At 36.4% G+C, this 27,057-nt stretch overlaps 1 protein-coding gene across 2 annotated transcripts in view; it reads right to left on the bottom strand.

Annotated features, from left to right (window-relative positions):
* Window positions 1-27,057, bottom strand: part of si:ch211-133n4.6 (uncharacterized protein LOC797776 homolog) — a 90,235-nt gene that overhangs the window by 29,970 nt on the left and 33,208 nt on the right. For both annotated transcript variants that reach the window (XM_056298840.1, XM_056298841.1), the window contains exons 2-4: window positions 2,550-2,611; window positions 1,996-2,022; window positions 1,808-1,840 (exon numbers count right to left, since the gene is read on the bottom strand). In XM_056298840.1, the coding sequence (XP_056154815.1) occupies window positions 1,808-1,840; window positions 1,996-2,022; window positions 2,550-2,611 (122 nt within the window). The remainder of the gene's footprint in view (window positions 1-1,807; window positions 1,841-1,995; window positions 2,023-2,549; window positions 2,612-27,057) is intronic.

The following is a 27,057-nucleotide window of genomic DNA, read 5'->3' as shown; positions in this document are numbered from 1 at the left end:
CCCCCTCTATATACCCCCTCTATATACTCCTCTGTGCTGCTCCCAGCTGAACCTCCCTGCTCAACGCCTTTATACCCCCTCTATATACCCCCTCTATATACTCCTCTGTGCTGCTCCCAGCTGAACCTCCCTGCTCAACACCTTTATACCCCCTCTATATACCCCCTCTATATACTCCTCTGTGCTGCTCCCAGCTGAACCTCCCTGCTCAACACCTTTATACCCCCTCTATATACCCCCTCTATATACCCCTCTGTGCTGCTCCCAGCTGAACCTCCCTGCTCAACACCTTTATACCCCCTCTATATACCCCTCTATATACCCCTCTGTGCTGCTCCCAGCTGAACCTCACTGCTCAACACCTTTATACCCCCTCTATATACCCCCTCTATATACCCCTCTGTGCTGCTCCCAGCTGAACCTCCCTGCTCAACACCTTTATACCCCCTCTATATACCCCCTCTATATACCCCTCTGTGCTGCTCCCAGCTCAACCTCACTGCTCAACGCCTTTATACCCCCTCTATATACCCCCTCTATACACTCCTCTGTGCTGCTCCCAGCTGAACCTCCCTGCTCAACGCCTTTATACCCCCTCTATATACCCCCTCTATACACTCCTCTGTGCTGCTCCCAGCTGAACCTCCCTGCTCAACGCCTTTATACCCCCTCTATGTACCTCTCTGTGCTGCTCTCGGCTCGCAGTCTGCATCAGGTCCGTGGGCCTGCAGGTCCCACCTGCGTGGACTCCGGGCCACCAGGTGGGACTAACGTGGATGCTTGGACCCCGTTGATACCTGCCTGCAGGACTAGTTCTTCTTGTTGCTCTGCCCTACACGTGTGTGGGTCTCAGAATCTGTAACAGCTACAGTTCCCAAACTTGGTAGACAGGTTGGAAATCTCGCCCACTACTCAGACGGAAAAAATATATCAAATGGCCAGATAGTGGCGCTGTAACAATGACCTTTAGGTTTTGGCTCATAACTTTTGAACTGTAAGTCTTAGAAACAATTTTTTTCTCCCTCCTGGATTATGTGGTTCCAGGTGCCTTTATAGATTTCCTGCCATTTTGAGTTTTGTCCAAATCTGTGTTTTGGCTTCTCCTCCTACAGAGTCTGAGCAATCGTAACCAAATTTGGTACACAGCACCTCTGGACCAAGCCACAAAAAGTTACTCTTTCTGATTTTTGATATCCGATATGATTTCACTAGAACTGGCCCTCAAGTTTGGTCCCATGCTGTGGGTGGGGCTTATATTACAAAAAATGTCATATATCCTAAATGCTTTGTGATATTGCAACCAAATGTGTAGTACATGCGTAGAGTAGATATGCTGTCTGAGTGAACGTGACAAGTTTGGTGCCATTTGGATGGTAGCTGGCGCTATGTCAATCTGATAACTTCAAATGAAAATTGAAAACCACTGTATTTCTAGCTCTGTCATTCTGCACAGTAAAAGCTCCATTCCAGTTCAAAATGTTCCATGCTGCACGTTGATCCGGCACATAAATGTCCATACCGATGAAATGCATGGCAACATAAATACTGACAAGGACATTTCCTGTAAACCGAGCTTTGTTCTTAAAGTTATTCTCATTCATCTCATTTTTCTTCTTCTTCTTCAACTTCTACTCCTCCTGAGATTCATATTTGGCATTATTCATCTAAGTGTGTGGACCCAACCCATTGCCACTTGCGACTATATTTATTATTATTATCGTTGTTGTTGTTAATATTATTAATGATATTATAATATAGCATAAGCTGTATTATAATTGTATGGTGGAAATAAGAGTTGCTAACTCACCTGTAGGAGCTTCATCAGAGGTAGAGTCTTTATCTAATGGAGAGAGAAAGACAGGCAGATTAGGTGGGCAGGCAGAAAGTAAAATAGACCACATGAGCGTAGACTAGAATAGAATCCCATTAGACTACTTTACAAGACTATGTTAGATTAAGTAAAATAAAGATTAACTAACCAAGTTCAATATTTACCTGTGAACATGGCCTGAACAGCTCCATCTGGAGAAACATACATGAAAGTGTGGTTTTAGTGTCTAGATTTTAGTTAAAAGCTTTGAGTAAATGTGACTACACATTTAGAACCCACTTAATTTACCGAGCAACAACAACAACAACAACAACTTGGTTTTGTATAGCGCCTTTCAAGGAACGCAAGGACACTTTACACTGGATACGAACAAAAAGAGAAAAGCCTACTAAGAAAGCAGACTACCACCACACAGACCACCAGACAAACTACCACCACATAGACTACCACCAAACAGACCACCACCACACAGACCACCAGACAGACTACCACCAAACAGACTACCACCAAACAGACCACCACCACACAGACCACCAGACAGACCACCAGACAGACTACCACCACACAGACTACCACCACATAGACTACCACCAAACAGACTACCACCAGACGGAGGCTAAACACATCCTCCTTTGATCAGATGCTAACCCTGTTTTAATGTGTTTTAATGGATGTAAGGCCATAGTTATATCATAAAGCAGGAGAGGTGTTAGCTAACCATTGATGTCCAGGTCTCCCTCCACCAGCAGCACAGACACAGACCACAGAAGAAGAACCGTCCTACAAGACAAACTTCATCAGATTCACTTCACACATCAGCACCATTTTCCTTTCGAACAAACTATGACACCAACCAAACTATTTCAAATCCTTCTTCTTATTAAGGTAAAGACAATGTGGCTTGATGGTTATTCGGAATACAGAGCTGGATCTTGCTTTAGTGTTAAAATGTAAGCTGTAAACCTAAAGGAGTTAATAGCATCCATGACCTGCTTCACTGGCAGCCTTGAAAACCACCATAGCTACTCTGTTTTCTGTCATACATGACTGTTTTTCTGTCACACATGACTGTTCTGTTTTTCTGTCACACATGACTGTTCTGTTTTTCTGTAACACATGACTGTTCTGTTTTTCTGTAACACATGACTGTTCTGTTTTTCTGTAACACATGACTGTTCTGTTTTTCTGTAACACATGACTGTTCTGTTTTTCTGTAACACATGACTGTTCTGTTTTTCTGTCATACATGACTGTTTTTCTATCATACATGACTGTTTTTCTGTCATACATGACTGTTCTGTTTTTCTGTAACACATGACTGTTCTGTTTTTCTGTCATACATGACTGTTTTTCTGTCATACATGACTGTTTTTCTATCATACATGACTGTTTTTCTGTCATACATGACTGTTCTGTTTTTCTGTCACACATGACTGTTTTTCTGTCACACATGACTGTTCTGTTTTTCTGTCACACATGACTGTTCTGTTTTTCTGTCATACATGACTGTTCTGTTTTTCTGTAACACATGAGTGTTCTGTTTTTCTGTCATACATGACTGTTCTGTTTTTCTGTAACACATGACTGTTCTGTTTTTCTGTAACACATGACTGTTCTGTTTTTCTGTCATACATGACTGTTCTGTTTTTCTGTAACACATGACTGTTCTGTTTTTCTGTCACACATGACTGTTTTTCTGTCACACATGACTGTTCTGTTTTTCTGTCACACATGACTGTTCTGTTTTTCTGTCATACATGACTGTTCTGTTTTTCTGTAACAAATGACTGTTCTGTTTTTCTGTAACACATGACTGTTCTGTTTTTCTGTCATACATGACTGTTTTTCTGTCATACATGACTGTTTTTCTATCATACATGACTGTTTTTCTGTCATACATGACTGTTCTGTTTTTCTGTCACACATGACTGTTTTTCTGTCACACATGACTGTTCTGTTTTTCTGTCACACATGACTGTTCTGTTTTTCTGTCATACATGACTGTTCTGTTTTTCTGTAACACATGAGTGTTCTGTTTTTCTGTCATACATGACTGTTCTGTTTTTCTGTAACACATGACTGTTCTGTTTTTCTGTAACACATGACTGTTCTGTTTTTCTGTCATACATGACTGTTCTGTTTTTCTGTAACACATGACTGTTCTGTTTTTCTGTCACACATGACTGTTTTTCTGTCACACATGACTGTTCTGTTTTTCTGTCACACATGACTGTTCTGTTTTTCTGTCATACATGACTGTTCTGTTTTTCTGTAACAAATGACTGTTCTGTTTTTCTGTAACACATGACTGTTCTGTTTTTCTGTCATACATGACTGTTTTTCTATCATACATGACTGTTTTTCTGTCACACATGAGTGTTCTGTTTTTCTGTCATACATGACTGTTCTGTTTTTCTGTAACACATGACTGTTCTGTTTTTCTGTCATACATGACTGTTCTGTTTTTCTGTAACACATGACTGTTCTGTTTTTCTGTCACACATGACTGTTTTTCTGTCACACATGACTGTTCTGTTTTTCTGTCACACATGACTGTTCTGTTTTTCTGTCATACATGACTGTTCTGTTTTTCTGTAACACATGACTGTTCTGTTTTTCTGTAACACATGACTGTTCTGTTTTTCTGTCATACATGACTGTTTTTCTATCATACATGACTGTTTTTCTGTCACACATGACTGTTCTGTTTTTCTGTCATACATGACTGTTCTGTTTTTCTGTAACACATGACTGTTCTGTTTTTCTGTCATACATCACTGTTCTGTTTTTCTGTAACACATGACTGTTCTGTTTTTCTGTCATACATGACTGTTTTTCTATCATACATGACTGTTTTTCTGTCATACATGACTGTTCTGTTTTTCTGTAACACATGACTGTTTTTCTGTCACACATGACTGTTCTGTTTTTCTGTCATACATGACTGTTCTGTTTTTCTGTAACACATGACTGTTCTGTTTTTCTATCACACATGACTGTTCTGTTTTTCTGTCATACATGACTGTTCTGTTTTTCTGTCACACATGACTGTTCTGTTTTTCTGTCACACATGACTTTTCTGTTTTTCTGTCACACATGACTGTTCTGTTTTTCTATCACACATGACTGTTCTGTTTTTCTATCACACATGACTGTTCTGTTTTTCTGTCATACATCACTGTTCTGTTTTTCTGTAACACATGACTGTTCTGTTTTTCTGTCACACATGACTGTTCTGTTTTTCTGTCACACATGACTGTTCGGTTTTTCTGTAACACATGACTGTTCTGTTTTTTGTCATACATGACTGGTCTGTTTTTCTGTCATACATGACTGGTCTGTTTTTCTGTCACACATGACTGTTCTGTTTTTCTGTCACACATGACTGTTCTGTTTTTCTGTCATACATGACTGTCCTGTTTTTCTGTAACACATGACTGTTCTGTTTTTCTGTCACACATGACTGTTCTGTTTTTCTGTAACACATGACTGTTCTGTTTTTCTGTAACACATGACTGTTCTGTTTTTCTGTCATACATGACTGTTTTTCTATCATACATGACTGTTCTGTTTTTCTGTCACACATGACTGTTCTGTTTTTCTGTCATACATGACTGTTCTGTTTTTCTGTCACACATGACTGTTCTGTTTTTCTGTAACACATGACTGTTCTGTTTTTCTGTCACACATGACTTCTGTTTTTCTGTCACACATGACTGTTCTGTTTTTCTGTAACACATGACTGTTCTGTTTTTCTATCATACATGACTGTTCTGTTTTTCTGTCACACATGACTGTTCTGTTTTTCTATCATACATGACAGTTCTGTTTTTCTGTCACACATGACTGTTCTGTTTTTCTGTCATACATGACTGTTCTGTTTTTCTGTCATACATGACTGGTCTGTTTTTCTGTCACACATGACTGTTCTGTTTTTCTATCATACATGACAGTTCTGTTTTTCTGTCACACATGACTGTTCTGTTTTTCTGTCATACATGACTGTTCTGTTTTTCTGTCACACATGACTGTTCTGTTTTTCTGTCACACATGACTGTTCTGTTTTTCTGTAACACATGACTGTTCTGTTTTTCTATCACACATGACTGTTCTGTTTTTCTATCATACATGACTGTTCTGTTTTTCTGTCACACATGACTGTTCTGTTTTTCTATCACACATGACTGTTCTGTTTTTCTGTCATACATGACTGTTCTGTTTTTCTGTCATACATGACTGTTCTGTTTTTCTGTCACACATGACTGGTCTGTTTTTCTGTAACACATGACTCTCCTTTTTTCTGTCACACATGACTGTTCTGTTTTTCTATCACACATGACTGTTCTGTTTTTCTGTCACACATGACTGTTCTGTTTTTCTGTAACACATGACTGTTCTGTTTTTCTGTCACACATGACTGTTCTGTTTTTCTGTCACACATGACTGTTATGTTTTTCTGTCACACATGACTGTTCTGTTTTTCTATCACACATGACTGTTCTGTTTTTCTGTCACACATGACTGTTCTGTTTTTCTGTCACACATGACTTCTGTTTTTCTGTCACACATGACTGTTCTGTTTTTCTGTCACACATGACTGTTCTGTTTTTCTGTCACACATGACTGTTCTGTTTTTCTGTCATACATGACTGTTCTGTTTTTCTGTCATACATGACTGTTCTGTTTTTCTGTAACACATGACTGTTCTGTTTTTCTGTAACACATGACTGTTCTGTTTTTCTGTCATATATGACTGTTTTTCTATCATACATGACTGTTTTTCTGTCATACATGACTGTTCTGTTTTTCTGTAACACATGACTGTTCTGTTTTTCTGTCATACATGACTTCTGTTTTTCTGTCACACATGACTGTTCTGTTTTTCTGTAACACATGACTGTTCTGTTTTTCTGTAACACAAGACTGTTCTGTTTTTCTGTCATACATGACTTTTCTGTTTTTCTGTCATACATGACTGTTCTGTTTTTCTGTAACACATGACTGTTCTGTTTTTCTGTCATACATGACTTCTGTTTTTCTGTCACACATGACTGTTCTGTTTTTCTGTAACACATGACTGTTCTGTTTTTCTGTAACACAAGACTGTTCTGTTTTTCTGTCATACATGACTGTTCTGTTTTTCTATCATACATGACAGTTCTGTTTTTCTGTAACACATGACTGTTCTGTTTTTCTGTAACACATGACTGTTCTGTTTTTCTGTCACACATGACTGTTCTGTTTTTCTGTAACACATGACTGTTCTGTTTTTCTATCATACATGACTGTTCTGTTTTTCTGTAACACATGACTGTTCTGTTTTTCTATCATACATGACTGTTCTGTTTTTCTGTAACACATGACTGTTTTGTTTTTCTGTAACACATGACTGTTCTGTGTTTCTGTCATACATGACTTCTGTTTTTCTGTAACACATGACTGTTCTGTTTTTCTGTAACACATGACTGTTCTGTTTTTCTGTCACACATGACTGTTCTGTTTTTCTGTCATACATGACTGTTCTGTTTTTCTGTAACACATGACTGTTCTGTTTTTCTGTAACACATGACTGTTCTGTTTTTCTGTAACACATGACTGTTCTGTTTTTCTGTCATACATGACTGTTTTTCTATCATACATGACTGTTTTTCTGTCATACATGACTGTTCTGTTTTTCTGTAACACATGACTGTTCTGTTTTTCTGTCATACATGACTTCTGTTTTTCTGTCACACATGACTGTTCTGTTTTTCTGTAACACATGACTGTTCTGTTTTTCTGTAACACAAGACTGTTCTGTTTTTCTGTCATACATGACTGTTCTGTTTTTCTGTCATACATGACTGTTCTGTTTTTCTGTAACACATGACTGTTCTGTTTTTCTGTCATACATGACTTCTGTTTTTCTGTCACACATGACTGTTCTGTTTTTCTGTAACACATGACTGTTCTGTTTTTCTGTAACACAAGACTGTTCTGTTTTTCTATCATACATGACTTCTGTTTTTCTGTCACACATGACTGTTCTGTTTTTCTGTCATACATGACTGTTCTGTTTTTCTGTCATACATGACTGGTCTGTTTTTCTGTCACACATGACTGTTCTGTTTTTCTATCATACATGACAGTTCTGTTTTTCTGTAACACATGACTGTTCTGTTTTTTGTCATACATGACTGGTCTGTTTTTCTGTCACACATGACTGTTCTGTTTTTCTGTCACACATGACTGGTCTGTTTTTCTGTCATACATGACTGTTCTGTTTTTCTGTCACACATGACTGTTCTGTTTTTCTGTCATACATGACTGTCCTGTTTTTCTGTAACACATGACTGTTCTGTTTTTCTGTCATACATGACTGTTCTGTTTTTCTGTCATACATGACTGTTCTGTTTTTCTGTAACACATGACTGTTCTGTTTTTCTGTAACACATGACTGTTCTGTTTTTCTGTCACACATGACTGTTCTGTTTTTCTGTCACACATGACTGTTCTGTTTTTCTGTCACACATGACTGTTCTGTTTTTCTGTCACACATGACTGTTCTGTTTTTCTGTAACACATGACTGTTCTGTTTTTCTGTAACACATGACTGTTCTGTTTTTCTGTCATACATGACTGTTTTTCTATCATACATGACTGTTCTGTTTTTCTGTCACACATGACTGTTCTGTTTTTCTGTCATACATGACTTCTGTTTTTCTGTCACACATGACTGTTCTGTTTTTCTGTAACACATGACTGTTCTGTTTTTCTATCAGACATGACTGTTCGGTTTTTCTGTAACACATGACTGTTCTGTTTTTCTGTAACACATGACTGTTCTGTTTTTCTGTCATACATGACTGTTTTTCTATCATACATGACTGTTTTTCTGTCATACATGACTGTTCTGTTTTTCTGTAACACATGACTGTTCTGTTTTTCTGTCATACATGACTTCTGTTTTTCTGTCACACATGACTGTTCTGTTTTTCTGTAACACATGACTGTTCTGTTTTTCTGTAACACAAGACTGTTCTGTTTTTCTGTCATACATGACTGTTCTGTTTTTCTGTCATACATGACTGTTCTGTTTTTCTGTAACACATGACTGTTCTGTTTTTCTGTCATACATGACTTCTGTTTTTCTGTCACACATGACTGTTCTGTTTTTCTGTAACACATGACTGTTCTGTTTTTCTGTAACACAAGACTGTTCTGTTTTTCTGTCATACATGACTGTTCTGTTTTTCTGTCACACATGACTGTTCTGTTTTTCTGTAACACATGACTGTTCTGTTTTTCTATCATACATGACTGTTCTGTTTTTCTGTCACACATGACTGTTCTGTTTTTCTGTCACACATGACTGTTCTGTTTTTCTGTCACACATGACTGTTCTGTTTTTCTATCATACATGACAGTTCTGTTTTTCTGTCACACATGACTGTTCTGTTTTTCTGTCATACATGACTGTTCTGTTTTTCTGTCATACATGACTGTTCTGTTTTTCTGTAACACATGACTGTTCTGTTTTTTGTCATACATGACTGTTCTGTTTTTCTGTAACACATGACTGTTCTGTTTTTCTATCATACATGACACATCTGTTTTTCTGTCACACATGACTGTTCTGTTTTTCTGTCATACATGACTGTTCTGTTTTTCTGTCATACATGACTGTTCTGTTTTTCTGTAACACATGACTGTTCTGTTTTTTGTCATACATGACTGTTCTGTTTTTCTGTCACACATGACTGTTCTGTTTTTCTATCATACATGACAGTTCTGTTTTTCTGTAACACATGACTGTTCTGTTTTTTGTCATACATGACTGGTCTGTTTTTCTGTCATACATGACTGGTCTGTTTTTCTGTCACACATGACTGTTCTGTTTTTCTGTCACACATGACTGGTCTGTTTTTCTGTCATACATGACTGTTCTGTTTTTCTGTCACACATGACTGTTCTGTTTTTCTGTCATACATGACTGTCCTGTTTTTCTGTAACACATGACTGTTCTGTTTTTCTGTCATACATGACTGTTCTGTTTTTCTGTCATACATGACTGTTCTGTTTTTCTGTAACACATGACTGTTCTGTTTTTCTGTAACACATGACTGTTCTGTTTTTCTGTAACACATGACTGTTCTGTTTTTCTGTCACACATGACTGTTCTGTTTTTCTGTCACACATGACTGTTCTGTTTTTCTGTCACACATGACTGTTCTGTTTTTCTGTAACACATGACTGTTCTGTTTTTCTGTAACACATGACTGTTCTGTTTTTCTGTCATACATGACTGTTTTTCTATCATACATGACTGTTCTGTTTTTCTGTCACACATGACTGTTCTGTTTTTCTGTCATACATGACTGTTCTGTTTTTCTGTCACACATGACTGTTCTGTTTTTCTGTAACACATGACTGTTCTGTTTTTCTGTCACACATGACTTCTGTTTTTCTGTCACACATGACTGTTCTGTTTTTCTGTAACACATGACTGTTCTGTTTTTCTATCATACATGACTGTTCTGTTTTTCTGTCACACATGACTGTTCTGTTTTTCTGTCACACATGACTGTTCTGTTTTTCTGTCACACATGACTGTTCTGTTTTTCTGTCATACATGACTGTTCTGTTTTTCTGTCATACATGACTGGTCTGTTTTTCTGTCACACATGACTGTTCTGTTTTTCTATCATACATGACAGTTCTGTTTTTCTGTCACACATGACTGTTCTGTTTTTCTGTCATACATGACTGTTCTGTTTTTCTGTCACACATGACTGGTCTGTTTTTCTGTAACACATGACTCTCCTTTTTTCTGTCACACATGACTGTTCTGTTTTTCTATCACACATGACTGTTCTGTTTTTCTGTCACACATGACTGTTCTGTTTTTCTGTCATACATGACTGGTCTGTTTTTCTGTAACACATGACTGTTCTGTTTTTCTGTAACACATGACTGTTCTGTTTTTCTATCATACATGACAGTTCTGTTTTTCTGTCACACATGACTGTTCTGTTTTTCTGTCATACATGACTGTTCTGTTTTTCTGTCACACATGACTGTTCTGTTTTTCTGTAACACATGACTGTTCTGTTTTTCTGTCATACATGACTGTTCTGTTTTTCTGTCACACATGACTGTTTTTCTGTCACACATGACTGTTCTGTTTTTCTGTCACACATGACTGTTCTGTTTTTCTGTCATACATGACTGTTCTGTTTTTCTGTAACAAATGACTGTTCTGTTTTTCTGTAACACATGACTGTTCTGTTTTTCTGTCATACATGACTGTTTTTCTATCATACATGACTGTTTTTCTGTCACACATGACTGTTCTGTTTTTCTGTCATACATGACTGTTCTGTTTTTCTGTAACACATGACTGTTCTGTTTTTTGTCATACATGACTGTTCTGTTTTTCTGTCACACATGACTGTTCTGTTTTTCTATCATACATGACAGTTCTGTTTTTCTGTAACACATGACTGTTCTGTTTTTTGTCATACATGACTGGTCTGTTTTTCTGTCATACATGACTGGTCTGTTTTTCTGTCACACATGACTGTTCTGTTTTTCTGTCACACATGACTGGTCTGTTTTTCTGTCATACATGACTGTTCTGTTTTTCTGTCACACATGACTGTTCTGTTTTTCTGTCATACATCACTGTTCTGTTTTTCTGTAACACATGACTGTTCTGTTTTTCTGTCATACATGACTGTTTTTCTGTCATACATGACTGTTCTGTTTTTCTGTCATACATGACTGTTCTGTTTTTCTGTAACACATGACTGTTTTTCTGTCACACATGACTGTTCTGTTTTTCTGTCATACATGACTGTTCTGTTTTTCTGTCACACATGACTGTTCTGTTTTTCTGTCACACATGACTGTTCTGTTTTTCTGTCATACATGACTGTTCTGTTTTTCTGTAACACATGAGTGTTCTGTTTTTCTGTCATACATGACTGTTCTGTTTTTCTGTAACACATGACTGTTCTGTTTTTCTGTAACACATGACTGTTCTGTTTTTCTGTCATACATGACTGTTCTGTTTTTCTGTAACACATGACTGTTCTGTTTTTCTGTCACACATGACTGTTTTTCTGTCACACATGACTGTTCTGTTTTTCTGTCACACATGACTGTTCTGTTTTTCTGTCATACATGACTGTTCTGTTTTTCTGTAACACATGACTGTTCTGTTTTTCTGTAACACATGACTGTTCTGTTTTTCTGTCATACATGACTGTTTTTCTATCATACATGACTGTTTTTCTGTCACACATGACTGTTCTGTTTTTCTGTCATACATGACTGTTCTGTTTTTCTGTAACACATGACTGTTCTGTTTATCTGTCATACATCACTGTTCTGTTTTTCTGTAACACATGACTGTTCTGTTTTTCTGTCATACATGACTGTTTTTCTATCATACATGACTGTTTTTCTGTCATACATGACTGTTCTGTTTTTCTGTAACACATGACTGTTTTTCTGTCACACATGACTGTTCTGTTTTTCTGTCATACATGACTGTTCTGTTTTTCTGTAACACATGACTGTTCTGTTTTTCTATCACACATGACTGTTCTGTTTTTCTGTCATACATGACTGTTCTGTTTTTCTGTCACACATGACTGTTCTGTTTTTCTGTCACACATGACTTTTCTGTTTTTCTGTCACACATGACTGTTCTGTTTTTCTATCACACATGACTGTTCTGTTTTTCTATCACACATGACTGTTCTGTTTTTCTGTCATACATCACTGTTCTGTTTTTCTGTAACACATGACTGTTCTGTTTTTCTGTCACACATGACTGTTCTGTTTTTCTGTCACACATGACTGTTCGGTTTTTCTGTAACACATGACTGTTCTGTTTTTTGTCATACATGACTGGTCTGTTTTTCTGTCATACATGACTGGTCTGTTTTTCTGTCACACATGACTGTTCTGTTTTTCTGTCACACATGACTGTTCTGTTTTTCTGTCATACATGACTGTCCTGTTTTTCTGTAACACATGACTGTTCTGTTTTTCTGTCACACATGACTGTTCTGTTTTTCTGTAACACATGACTGTTCTGTTTTTCTGTAACACATGACTGTTCTGTTTTTCTGTCATACATGACTGTTTTTCTATCATACATGACTGTTCTGTTTTTCTGTCACACATGACTGTTCTGTTTTTCTGTCATACATGACTGTTCTGTTTTTCTGTCACACATGACTGTTCTGTTTTTCTGTAACACATGACTGTTCTGTTTTTCTGTAACACATGACTGTTCTGTTTTTCTGTCACACATGACTGTTCTGTTTTTCTGTAACACATGACTGTTCTGTTTTTCTATCATACATGACTGTTCTGTTTTTCTGTCACACATGACTGTTCTGTTTTTCTATCATACATGACAGTTCTGTTTTTCTGTCACACATGACTGTTCTGTTTTTCTGTCATACATGACTGTTCTGTTTTTCTGTCATACATGACTGGTCTGTTTTTCTGTCACACATGACTGTTCTGTTTTTCTATCATACATGACAGTTCTGTTTTTCTGTCACACATGACTGTTCTGTTTTTCTGTCATACATGACTGTTCTGTTTTTCTGTCACACATGACTGTTCTGTTTTTCTGTCACACATGACTGTTCTGTTTTTCTGTAACACATGACTGTTCTGTTTTTCTATCACACATGACTGTTCTGTTTTTCTATCATACATGACTGTTCTGTTTTTCTGTCACACATGACTGTTCTGTTTTTCTATCACACATGACTGTTCTGTTTTTCTGTCATACATGACTGTTCTGTTTTTCTGTCATACATGACTGTTCTGTTTTTCTGTCACACATGACTGGTCTGTTTTTCTGTAACACATGACTCTCCTTTTTTCTGTCACACATGACTGTTCTGTTTTTCTATCACACATGACTGTTCTGTTTTTCTGTCACACATGACTGTTCTGTTTTTCTGTAACACATGACTGTTCTGTTTTTCTGTCACACATGACTGTTCTGTTTTTCTGTCACACATGACTGTTATGTTTTTCTGTCACACATGACTGTTCTGTTTTTCTATCACACATGACTGTTCTGTTTTTCTGTCACACATGACTGTTCTGTTTTTCTGTCACACATGACTTCTGTTTTTCTGTCACACATGACTGTTCTGTTTTTCTGTCACACATGACTGTCCTTTTTTTCTGTCACACATGACTGTTCTGTTTTTCTGTCATACATGACTGTTCTGTTTTTCTGTCATACATGACTGTTCTGTTTTTCTGTAACACATGACTGTTCTGTTTTTCTGTAACACATGACTGTTCTGTTTTTCTGTCATATATGACTGTTTTTCTATCATACATGACTGTTTTTCTGTCATACATGACTGTTCTGTTTTTCTGTAACACATGACTGTTCTGTTTTTCTGTCATACATGACTTCTGTTTTTCTGTCACACATGACTGTTCTGTTTTTCTGTAACACATGACTGTTCTGTTTTTCTGTAACACAAGACTGTTCTGTTTTTCTGTCATACATGACTTTTCTGTTTTTCTGTCATACATGACTGTTCTGTTTTTCTGTAACACATGACTGTTCTGTTTTTCTGTCATACATGACTTCTGTTTTTCTGTCACACATGACTGTTCTGTTTTTCTGTAACACATGACTGTTCTGTTTTTCTGTAACACAAGACTGTTCTGTTTTTCTGTCATACATGACTGTTCTGTTTTTCTATCATACATGACAGTTCTGTTTTTCTGTAACACATGACTGTTCTGTTTTTCTGTAACACATGACTGTTCTGTTTTTCTGTCACACATGACTGTTCTGTTTTTCTGTAACACATGACTGTTCTGTTTTTCTATCATACATGACTGTTCTGTTTTTCTGTAACACATGACTGTTCTGTTTTTCTATCATACATGACTGTTCTGTTTTTCTGTAACACATGACTGTTTTGTTTTTCTGTAACACATGACTGTTCTGTGTTTCTGTCATACATGACTTCTGTTTTTCTGTAACACATGACTGTTCTGTTTTTCTGTAACACATGACTGTTCTGTTTTTCTGTCACACATGACTGTTCTGTTTTTCTGTCATACATGACTGTTCTGTTTTTCTGTAACACATGACTGTTCTGTTTTTCTGTAACACATGACTGTTCTGTTTTTCTGTAACACATGACTGTTCTGTTTTTCTGTCATACATGACTGTTTTTCTATCATACATGACTGTTTTTCTGTCATACATGACTGTTCTGTTTTTCTGTAACACATGACTGTTCTGTTTTTCTGTCATACATGACTTCTGTTTTTCTGTCACACATGACTGTTCTGTTTTTCTGTAACACATGACTGTTCTGTTTTTCTGTAACACAAGACTGTTCTGTTTTTCTGTCATACATGACTGTTCTGTTTTTCTGTCATACATGACTGTTCTGTTTTTCTGTAACACATGACTGTTCTGTTTTTCTGTCATACATGACTTCTGTTTTTCTGTAACACATGACTGTTCTGTTTTTCTGTAACACAAGACTGTTCTGTTTTTCTGTCATACATGACTGTTCTGTTTTTCTGTCATACATGACTGTTCTGTTTTTCTGTAACACATGACTGTTCTGTTTTTCTGTCATACATGACTTCTGTTTTTCTGTCACACATGACTGTTCTGTTTTTCTGTAACACATGACTGTTCTGTTTTTCTGTAACACAAGACTGTTCTGTTTTTCTGTCATACATGACTGTTCTGTTTTTCTGTCACACATGACTGTTCTGTTTTTCTGTAACACATGACTGTTCTGTTTTTCTATCATACATGACTGTTCTGTTTTTCTGTCACACATGACTGTTCTGTTTTTCTGTCACACATGACTGTTCTGTTTTTCTGTCACACATGACTGTTCTGTTTTTCTATCATACATGACAGTTCTGTTTTTCTGTCACACATGACTGTTCTGTTTTTCTGTCATACATGACTGTTCTGTTTTTCTGTCATACATGACTGTTCTGTTTTTCTGTAACACATGACTGTTCTGTTTTTTGTCATACATGACTGTTCTGTTTTTCTGTAACACATGACTGTTCTGTTTTTCTATCATACATGACACATCTGTTTTTCTGTCACACATGACTGTTCTGTTTTTCTGTCATACATGACTGTTCTGTTTTTCTGTCATACATGACTGTTCTGTTTTTCTGTAACACATGACTGTTCTGTTTTTTGTCATACATGACTGTTCTGTTTTTCTGTCACACATGACTGTTCTGTTTTTCTATCATACATGACAGTTCTGTTTTTCTGTAACACATGACTGTTCTGTTTTTTGTCATACATGACTGTTCTGTTTTTCTGTAACACATGACTGTTCTGTTTTTCTATCATACATGACACATCTGTTTTTCTGTCACACATGACTGTTCTGTTTTTCTGTCATACATGACTGTTCTGTTTTTCTGTCATACATGACTGTTCTGTTTTTCTGTCACACATGACTGTTCTGTTTTTCTGTAACACATGACTGTTCTGTTTTTCTGTAACACAAGACTGTTCTGTTTTTCTGTCATACATGACTGTTCTGTTTTTCTGTCACACATGACTGTTCTGTTTTTCTGTAACACATGACTGTTCTGTTTTTCTATCATACATGACTGTTCTGTTTTTCTGTCACACATGACTGTTCTGTTTTTCTGTCACACATGACTGTTCTGTTTTTCTGTCACACATGACTGTTCTGTTTTTCTATCATACATGACAGTTCTGTTTTTCTGTCACACATGACTGTTCTGTTTTTCTGTCATACATGACTGTTCTGTTTTTCTGTCATACATGACTGTTCTGTTTTTCTGTAACACATGACTGTTCTGTTTTTTGTCATACATGACTGTTCTGTTTTTCTGTAACACATGACTGTTCTGTTTTTCTATCATACATGACACATCTGTTTTTCTGTCACACATGACTGTTCTGTTTTTCTGTCATACATGACTGTTCTGTTTTTCTGTCATACATGACTGTTCTGTTTTTCTGTAACACATGACTGTTCTGTTTTTTGTCATACATGACTGTTCTGTTTTTCTGTCACACATGACTGTTCTGTTTTTCTATCATACATGACAGTTCTGTTTTTCTGTAACACATGACTGTTCTGTTTTTTGTCATACATGACTGGTCTGTTTTTCTGTCATACATGACTGGTCTGTTTTTCTGTCATACATGACTGTTCTGTTTTTCTGTCACACATGACTGGTCTGTTTTTCTGTAACACATGACTCTCCTTTTTTCTGTCACACATGACTGTTCTGTTTTTCTATCACACATGACTGTTCTGTTTTTCTGTCACACATGACTGTTCTGTTTTTCTGTAACACATGACTGTTCTGTTTTTCTGTCACACATGACTGTTCTGTTTTTCTGTCACACATGACTGTTATGTTTTTCTGTCACACATGACTGTTCTGTTTTTCTATCACACATGACTGTTCTGTTTTTCTGTCACACATGACTGTTCTGTTTTTCTGTCACACATGACTTCTGTTTTTCTGTCACACATGACTGTTCTGTTTTTCTGTCACACATGACTGTCCTTTTTTTCTGTCACACATGACTGTTCTGTTTTTCTGTCATACATGACTGTTCTGTTTTTCTGTCATACATGACTGTTCTGTTTTTCTGTAACACATGACTGTTCTGTTTTTCTGTAACACATGACTGTTCTGTTTTTCTGTCATATATGACTGTTTTTCTATCATACATGACTGTTTTTCTGTCATACATGACTGTTCTGTTTTTCTGTAACACATGACTGTTCTGTTTTTCTGTCATACATGACTTCTGTTTTTCTGTCACACATGACTGTTCTGTTTTTCTGTAACACATGACTGTTCTGTTTTTCTGTAACACAAGACTGTTCTGTTTTTCTGTCATACATGACTTTTCTGTTTTTCTGTCATACATGACTGTTCTGTTTTTCTGTAACACATGACTGTTCTGTTTTTCTGTCATACATGACTTCTGTTTTTCTGTCACACATGACTGTTCTGTTTTTCTGTAACACATGACTGTTCTGTTTTTCTGTAACACAAGACTGTTCTGTTTTTCTGTCATACATGACTGTTCTGTTTTTCTATCATACATGACAGTTCTGTTTTTCTGTAACACATGACTGTTCTGTTTTTCTGTAACACATGACTGTTCTGTTTTTCTGTCACACATGACTGTTCTGTTTTTCTGTAACACATGACTGTTCTGTTTTTCTATCATACATGACTGTTCTGTTTTTCTGTAACACATGACTGTTCTGTTTTTCTATCATACATGACTGTTCTGTTTTTCTGTAACACATGACTGTTTTGTTTTTCTGTAACACATGACTGTTCTGTGTTTCTGTCATACATGACTTCTGTTTTTCTGTAACACATGACTGTTCTGTTTTTCTGTAACACATGACTGTTCTGTTTTTCTGTCACACATGACTGTTCTGTTTTTCTGTCATACATGACTGTTCTGTTTTTCTGTAACACATGACTGTTCTGTTTTTCTGTAACACATGACTGTTCTGTTTTTCTGTAACACATGACTGTTCTGTTTTTCTGTCATACATGACTGTTTTTCTATCATACATGACTGTTTTTCTGTCATACATGACTGTTCTGTTTTTCTGTAACACATGACTGTTCTGTTTTTCTGTCATACATGACTTCTGTTTTTCTGTCACACATGACTGTTCTGTTTTTCTGTAACACATGACTGTTCTGTTTTTCTGTAACACAAGACTGTTCTGTTTTTCTGTCATACATGACTGTTCTGTTTTTCTGTCATACATGACTGTTCTGTTTTTCTGTAACACATGACTGTTCTGTTTTTCTGTCATACATGACTTCTGTTTTTCTGTAACACATGACTGTTCTGTTTTTCTGTAACACAAGACTGTTCTGTTTTTCTGTCATACATGACTGTTCTGTTTTTCTGTCATACATGACTGTTCTGTTTTTCTGTAACACATGACTGTTCTGTTTTTCTGTCATACATGACTTCTGTTTTTCTGTCACACATGACTGTTCTGTTTTTCTGTAACACATGACTGTTCTGTTTTTCTGTAACACAAGACTGTTCTGTTTTTCTGTCATACATGACTGTTCTGTTTTTCTGTCACACATGACTGTTCTGTTTTTCTGTAACACATGACTGTTCTGTTTTTCTATCATACATGACTGTTCTGTTTTTCTGTCACACATGACTGTTCTGTTTTTCTGTCACACATGACTGTTCTGTTTTTCTGTCACACATGACTGTTCTGTTTTTCTATCATACATGACAGTTCTGTTTTTCTGTCACACATGACTGTTCTGTTTTTCTGTCATACATGACTGTTCTGTTTTTCTGTCATACATGACTGTTCTGTTTTTCTGTAACACATGACTGTTCTGTTTTTTGTCATACATGACTGTTCTGTTTTTCTGTAACACATGACTGTTCTGTTTTTCTATCATACATGACACATCTGTTTTTCTGTCACACATGACTGTTCTGTTTTTCTGTCATACATGACTGTTCTGTTTTTCTGTCATACATGACTGTTCTGTTTTTCTGTAACACATGACTGTTCTGTTTTTTGTCATACATGACTGTTCTGTTTTTCTGTCACACATGACTGTTCTGTTTTTCTATCATACATGACAGTTCTGTTTTTCTGTAACACATGACTGTTCTGTTTTTTGTCATACATGACTGGTCTGTTTTTCTGTCATACATGACTGGTCTGTTTTTCTGTCACACATGACTGTTCTGTTTTTCTGTCACACATGACTGGTCTGTTTTTCTGTCATACATGACTGTTCTGTTTTTCTGTCACACATGACTGTTCTGTTTTTCTGTCATACATGACTGTCCTGTTTTTCTGTAACACATGACTGTTCTGTTTTTCTGTCATACATGACTGTTCTGTTTTTCTGTCATACATGACTGTTCTGTTTTTCTGTAACACATGACTGTTCTGTTTTTCTGTAACACATGACTGTTCTGTTTTTCTGTAACACATGACTGTTCTGTTTTTCTGTCACACATGACTGTTCTGTTTTTCTGTCACACATGACTGTTCTGTTTTTCTGTCACACATGACTGTTCTGTTTTTCTGTAACACATGACTGTTCTGTTTTTCTGTAACACATGACTGTTCTGTTTTTCTGTCATACATGACTGTTTTTCTATCATACATGACTGTTCTGTTTTTCTGTCACACATGACTGTTCTGTTTTTCTGTCATACATGACTGTTCTGTTTTTCTGTCACACATGACTGTTCTGTTTTTCTGTAACACATGACTGTTCTGTTTTTCTGTCACACATGACTTCTGTTTTTCTGTCACACATGACTGTTCTGTTTTTCTGTAACACATGACTGTTCTGTTTTTCTATCATACATGACTGTTCTGTTTTTCTGTCACACATGACTGTTCTGTTTTTCTGTCACACATGACTGTTCTGTTTTTCTGTCACACATGACTGTTCTGTTTTTCTGTCATACATGACTGTTCTGTTTTTCTGTCATACATGACTGGTCTGTTTTTCTGTCACACATGACTGTTCTGTTTTTCTATCATACATGACAGTTCTGTTTTTCTGTCACACATGACTGTTCTGTTTTTCTGTCATACATGACTGTTCTGTTTTTCTGTCACACATGACTGGTCTGTTTTTCTGTAACACATGACTCTCCTTTTTTCTGTCACACATGACTGTTCTGTTTTTCTATCACACATGACTGTTCTGTTTTTCTGTCACACATGACTGTTCTGTTTTTCTGTCATACATGACTGGTCTGTTTTTCTGTAACACATGACTGTTCTGTTTTTCTGTAACACATGACTGTTCTGTTTTTCTATCATACATGACAGTTCTGTTTTTCTGTCACACATGACTGTTCTGTTTTTCTGTCATACATGACTGTTCTGTTTTTCTGTCACACATGACTGGTCTGTTTTTCTGTAACACATGACTCTCCTTTTTTCTGTCACACATGACTGTTCTGTTTTTCTATCACACATGACTGTTCTGTTTTTCTGTCACACATGACTGTTCTGTTTTTCTGTCATACATGACTGGTCTGTTTTTCTGTAACACATGACTGTTCTGTTTTTCTGTAACACATGACTGTTCTGTTTTTCTGTCATACATGACTTCTGTTTTTCTGTAACACATGACTGTTCTGTTTTTCTGTAACACAAGACTGTTCTGTTTTTCTGTCATACATGACTGTTCTGTTTTTCTGTCACACATGACTGTTCTGTTTTTCTGTAACACATGACTGTTCTGTTTTTCTATCATACATGACTGTTCTGTTTTTCTGTCACACATGACTGTTCTGTTTTTCTGTCACACATGACTGTTCTGTTTTTCTGTCACACATGACTGTTCTGTTTTTCTATCATACATGACAGTTCTGTTTTTCTGTCACACATGACTGTTCTGTTTTTCTGTCATACATGACTGTTCTGTTTTTCTGTCATACATGACTGTTCTGTTTTTCTGTAACACATGACTGTTCTGTTTTTTGTCATACATGACTGTTCTGTTTTTCTGTAACACATGACTGTTCTGTTTTTCTATCATACATGACAGTTCTGTTTTTCTGTCACACATGACTGTTCTGTTTTTCTGTCATACATGACTGTTCTGTTTTTCTGTCATACATGACTGTTCTGTTTTTCTGTAACACATGACTGTTCTGTTTTTTGTCATACATGACTGTTCTGTTTTTCTGTCACACATGACTGTTCTGTTTATCTGTCATACATGACAGTTCTGTTTTTCTGTAACACATGACTGTTCTGTTTTTTGTCATACATGACTGGTCTGTTTTTCTGTCATACATGACTGGTCTGTTTTTCTGTCACACATGACTGTTCTGTTTTTCTGTCACACATGACTGGTCTGTTTTTCTGTCATACATGACTGTTCTGTTTTTCTGTCACACATGACTGTTCTGTTTTTCTGTCATACATGACTGTCCTGTTTTTCTGTAACACATGACTGTTCTGTTTTTCTGTCATACATGACTGTTCTGTTTTTCTGTCATACATGACTGTTCTGTTTTTCTGTAACACATGACTGTTCTGTTTTTCTGTAACACATGACTGTTCTGTTTTTCTGTAACACATGACTGTTCTGTTTTTCTGTCACACATGACTGTTCTGTTTTTCTGTCACACATGACTGTTCTGTTTTTCTGTCACACATGACTGTTCTGTTTTTCTGTAACACATGACTGTTCTGTTTTTCTGTAACACATGACTGTTCTGTTTTTCTGTCATACATGACTGTTTTTCTATCATACATGACTGTTCTGTTTTTCTGTCACACATGACTGTTCTGTTTTTCTGTCATACATGACTGTTCTGTTTTTCTGTCACACATGACTGTTCTGTTTTTCTGTCACACATGACTTCTGTTTTTCTGTCACACATGACTGTTCTGTTTTTCTGTAACACATGACTGTTCTGTTTTTCTGTCACACATGACTTCTGTTTTTCTGTCACACATGACTGTTCTGTTTTTCTGTAACACATGACTGTTCTGTTTTTCTATCATACATGACTGTTCTGTTTTTCTGTCACACATGACTGTTCTGTTTTTCTGTCACACATGACTGTTCTGTTTTTCTGTCATACATGACTGTTCTGTTTTTCTGTCATACATGACTGGTCTGTTTTTCTGTCACACATGACTGTTCTGTTTTTCTGTCATACATGACTGTTCTGTTTTTCTGTCATACATGACTGTTCTGTTTTTCTGTCATACATGACTGTTCTGTTTTTCTGTCATACATGACTGTTCTGTTTTTCTGTCACACATGACTGTTCTGTTTTTCTATCATACATGACTGTTCTGTTTTTCTGTCATACATGACTGTTCTGTTTTTCTGTCACACATGACTGTTCTGTTTTTCTGTCATACATGACTGTTCTGTTTTTCTGTCATACATGACTGGTCTGTTTTTCTGTCACACATGACTGTTCTGTTTTTCTATCATACATGACAGTTCTGTTTTTCTGTCACACATGACTGTTCTGTTTTTCTGTCATACATGACTGTTCTGTTTTTCTGTCACACATGACTGGTCTGTTTTTCTGTAACACATGACTCTCCTTTTTTCTGTCACACATGACTGTTCTGTTTTTCTATCACACATGACTGTTCTGTTTTTCTGTCACACATGACTGTTCTGTTTTTCTGTCACACATGACTGTTCTGTTTTTCTGTAACACATGACTGTTCTGTTTTTCTGTAACACATGACTGTTCTGTTTTTCTGTCATACATGACTGTTTTTCTATCATACATGACTGTTCTGTTTTTCTGTCACACATGACTGTTCTGTTTTTCTGTCATACATGACTGTTCTGTTTTTCTGTCACACATGACTGTTCTGTTTTTCTGTAACACATGACTGTTCTGTTTTTCTGTCACACATGACTTCTGTTTTTCTGTCACACATGACTGTTCTGTTTTTCTGTAACACATGACTGTTCTGTTTTTCTATCATACATGACTGTTCGGTTTTTCTGTAACACATGACTGTTCTGTTTTTCTGTAACACATGACTGTTCTGTTTTTCTGTCATACATGACTGTTTTTCTATCATACATGACTGTTTTTCTGTCATACATGACTGTTCTGTTTTTCTGTAACACATGACTGTTCTGTTTTTCTGTCATACATGACTTCTGTTTTTCTGTCACACATGACTGTTCTGTTTTTCTGTAACACATGACTGTTCTGTTTTTCTGTAACACAAGACTGTTCTGTTTTTCTGTCATACATGACTGTTCTGTTTTTCTGTCATACATGACTGTTCTGTTTTTCTGTAACACATGACTGTTCTGTTTTTCTGTCATACATGACTTCTGTTTTTCTGTCACACATGACTGTTCTGTTTTTCTGTAACACATGACTGTTCTGTTTTTCTGTAACACAAGACTGTTCTGTTTTTCTGTCATACATGACTGTTCTGTTTTTCTGTCACACATGACTGTTCTGTTTTTCTGTAACACATGACTGTTCTGTTTTTCTGTCATACATGACTGTTTTTCTATCATACATGACTGTTCTGTTTTTCTGTCACACATGACTGTTCTGTTTTTCTGTCATACATGACTGTTCTGTTTTTCTGTCACACATGACTGTTCTGTTTTTCTGTAACACATGACTGTTCTGTTTTTCTGTCACACATGACTTCTGTTTTTCTGTCACACATGACTGTTCTGTTTTTCTGTAACACATGACTGTTCTGTTTTTCTATCATACATGACTGTTCTGTTTTTCTGTCACACATGACTGTTCTGTTTTTCTGTCACACATGACTGTTCTGTTTTTCTGTCATACATGACTGTTCTGTTTTTCTGTCATACATGACTGGTCTGTTTTTCTGTCACACATGACTGTTCTGTTTTTCTATCATACATGACAGTTCTGTTTTTCTGTCACACATGACTGTTCTGTTTTTCTGTCATACATGACTGTTCTGTTTTTCTGTCACACATGACTGTTCTGTTTTTCTGTCACACATGACTGTTCTGTTTTTCTGTAACACATGACTGTTCTGTTTTTCTATCACACATGACTGTTCTGTTTTTCTATCATACATGACTGTTCTGTTTTTCTGTCACACATGACTGTTCTGTTTTTCTATCACACATGACTGTTCTGTTTTTCTGTCATACATGACTGTTCTGTTTTTCTGTCATACATGACTGTTCTGTTTTTCTGTCACACATGACTGGTCTGTTTTTCTGTAACACAAGACTCTCCTTTTTTCTGTCACACATGACTGTTCTGTTTTTCTATCACACATGACTGTTCTGTTTTTCTGTCACACATGACTGTTCTGTTTTTCTGTCACACATGACTGTTCTGTTTTTCTGTAACACATGACTGTTCTGTTTTTCTGTCACACATGACTGTTCTGTTTTTCTGTAACACATGACTGTTCTGTTTTTCTGTCACACATGACTGTTCTGTTTTTCTGTCACACATGACTGTTATGTTTTTCTGTCACACATGACTGTTCTGTTTTTCTATCACACATGACTGTTCTGTTTTTCTGTCACACATGACTGTTCTGTTTTTCTGTCACACATGACTTCTGTTTTTCTGTCACACATGACTGTTCTGTTTTTCTGTCACACATGACTGTCCTTTTTTTCTGTCACACATGACTGTTCTGTTTTTCTGTCATACATGACTGTTCTGTTTTTCTGTCATACATGACTGTTCTGTTTTTCTGTAACACATGACTGTTCTGTTTTTCTGTAACACATGACTGTTCTGTTTTTCTGTCATACATGACTGTTTTTCTATCATACATGACTGTTTTTCTGTCATACATGACTGTTCTGTTTTTCTGTAACACATGACTGTTCTGTTTTTCTGTCATACATGACTGTTCTGTTTTTCTGTCACACATGACTGTTCTTTTTTTCTGTAACACATGACTGTTCTGTTTTTCTGTAACACAAGACTGTTCTGTTTTTCTGTCATACATGACTGTTCTGTTTTTCTGTCATACATGACTGTTCTGTTTTTCTGTAACACATGACTGTTCTGTTTTTCTGTCATACATGACTTCTGTTTTTCTGTCACACATGACTGTTCTGTTTTTCTGTAACACATGACTGTTCTGTTTTTCTGTAACACAAGACTGTTCTGTTTTTCTGTCATACATGACTGTTCTGTTTTTCTATCATACATGACAGTTCTGTTTTTCTGTAACACATGACTGTTCTGTTTTTCTGTAACACATGACTGTTCTGTTTTTCTGTCACACATGACTGTTCTGTTTTTCTGTAACGCATGACTGTTCTGTTTTTCTATCATACATGACTGTTCTGTTTTTCTGTAACACATGACTGTTCTGTTTTTCTATCATACATGACTGTTCTGTTTTTCTGTAACACATGACTGTTTTGTTTTTCTGTAACACATGACTGTTCTGTGTTTCTGTCATACATGACTGTTCTGTTTTTCTGTAACACATGACTGTTCTGTTTTTCTGTAACACATGACTGTTCTGTTTTTCTGTCACACATGACTGTTCTGTTTTTCTGTCATACATGACTGTTCTGTTTTTCTGTAACACATGACTGTTCGGTTTTTCTGTAACACATGACTGTTCTGTTTTTCTGTAACACATGACTGTTCTGTTTTTCTGTCATACATGACTGTTTTTCTATCATACATGACTGTTTTTCTGTCATACATGACTGTTCTGTTTTTCTGTAACACATGACTGTTCTGTTTTTCTGTCATACATGACTTCTGTTTTTCTGTCACACATGACTGTTCTGTTTTTCTGTAACACATGACTGTTCTGTTTTTCTGTAACACAAGACTGTTCTGTTTTTCTGTCATACATGACTGTTCTGTTTTTCTGTCATACATGACTGTTCTGTTTTTCTGTAACACATGACTGTTCTGTTTTTCTGTCATACATGACTTCTGTTTTTCTGTCACACATGACTGTTCTGTTTTTCTGTAACACATGACTGTTCTGTTTTTCTGTAACACAAGACTGTTCTGTTTTTCTGTCATACATGACTGTTCTGTTTTTCTGTCACACATGACTGTTCTGTTTTTCTGTAACACATGACTGTTCTGTTTTTCTATCATACATGACTGTTCTGTTTTTCTGTCACACATGACTGTTCTGTTTTTCTGTCACACATGACTGTTCTGTTTTTCTGTCACACATGACTGTTCTGTTTTTCTATCATACATGACAGTTCTGTTTTTCTGTCACACATGACTGTTCTGTTTTTCTGTCATACATGACTGTTCTGTTTTTCTGTCATACATGACTGGTCTGTTTTTCTGTCACACATGACTGTTCTGTTTTTCTATCATACATGACAGTTCTGTTTTTCTGTAACACATGACTGTTCTGTTTTTTGTCATACATGACTGGTCTGTTTTTCTGTCATACATGACTGGTCTGTTTTTCTGTCACACATGACTGTTCTGTTTTTCTGTCACACATGACTGGTCTGTTTTTCTGTCATACATGACTGTTCTGTTTTTCTGTCACACATGACTGTTCTGTTTTTCTGTCATACATGACTGTCCTGTTTTTCTGTAACACATGACTGTTCTGTTTTTCTGTCATACATGACTGTTCTGTTTTTCTGTCATACATGACTGTTCTGTTTTTCTGTAACACATGACTGTTCTGTTTTTC

The sequence above is a fragment of the Lampris incognitus genome, chromosome 18, assembly GCF_029633865.1.
Source record: "Lampris incognitus isolate fLamInc1 chromosome 18, fLamInc1.hap2, whole genome shotgun sequence".
Lineage (NCBI taxonomy): Eukaryota > Metazoa > Chordata > Actinopteri > Lampriformes > Lampridae > Lampris > Lampris incognitus.
Note: the sequence above shows the minus strand (reverse complement) of the source record. Positions and strands in the feature narration are given on the sequence as shown.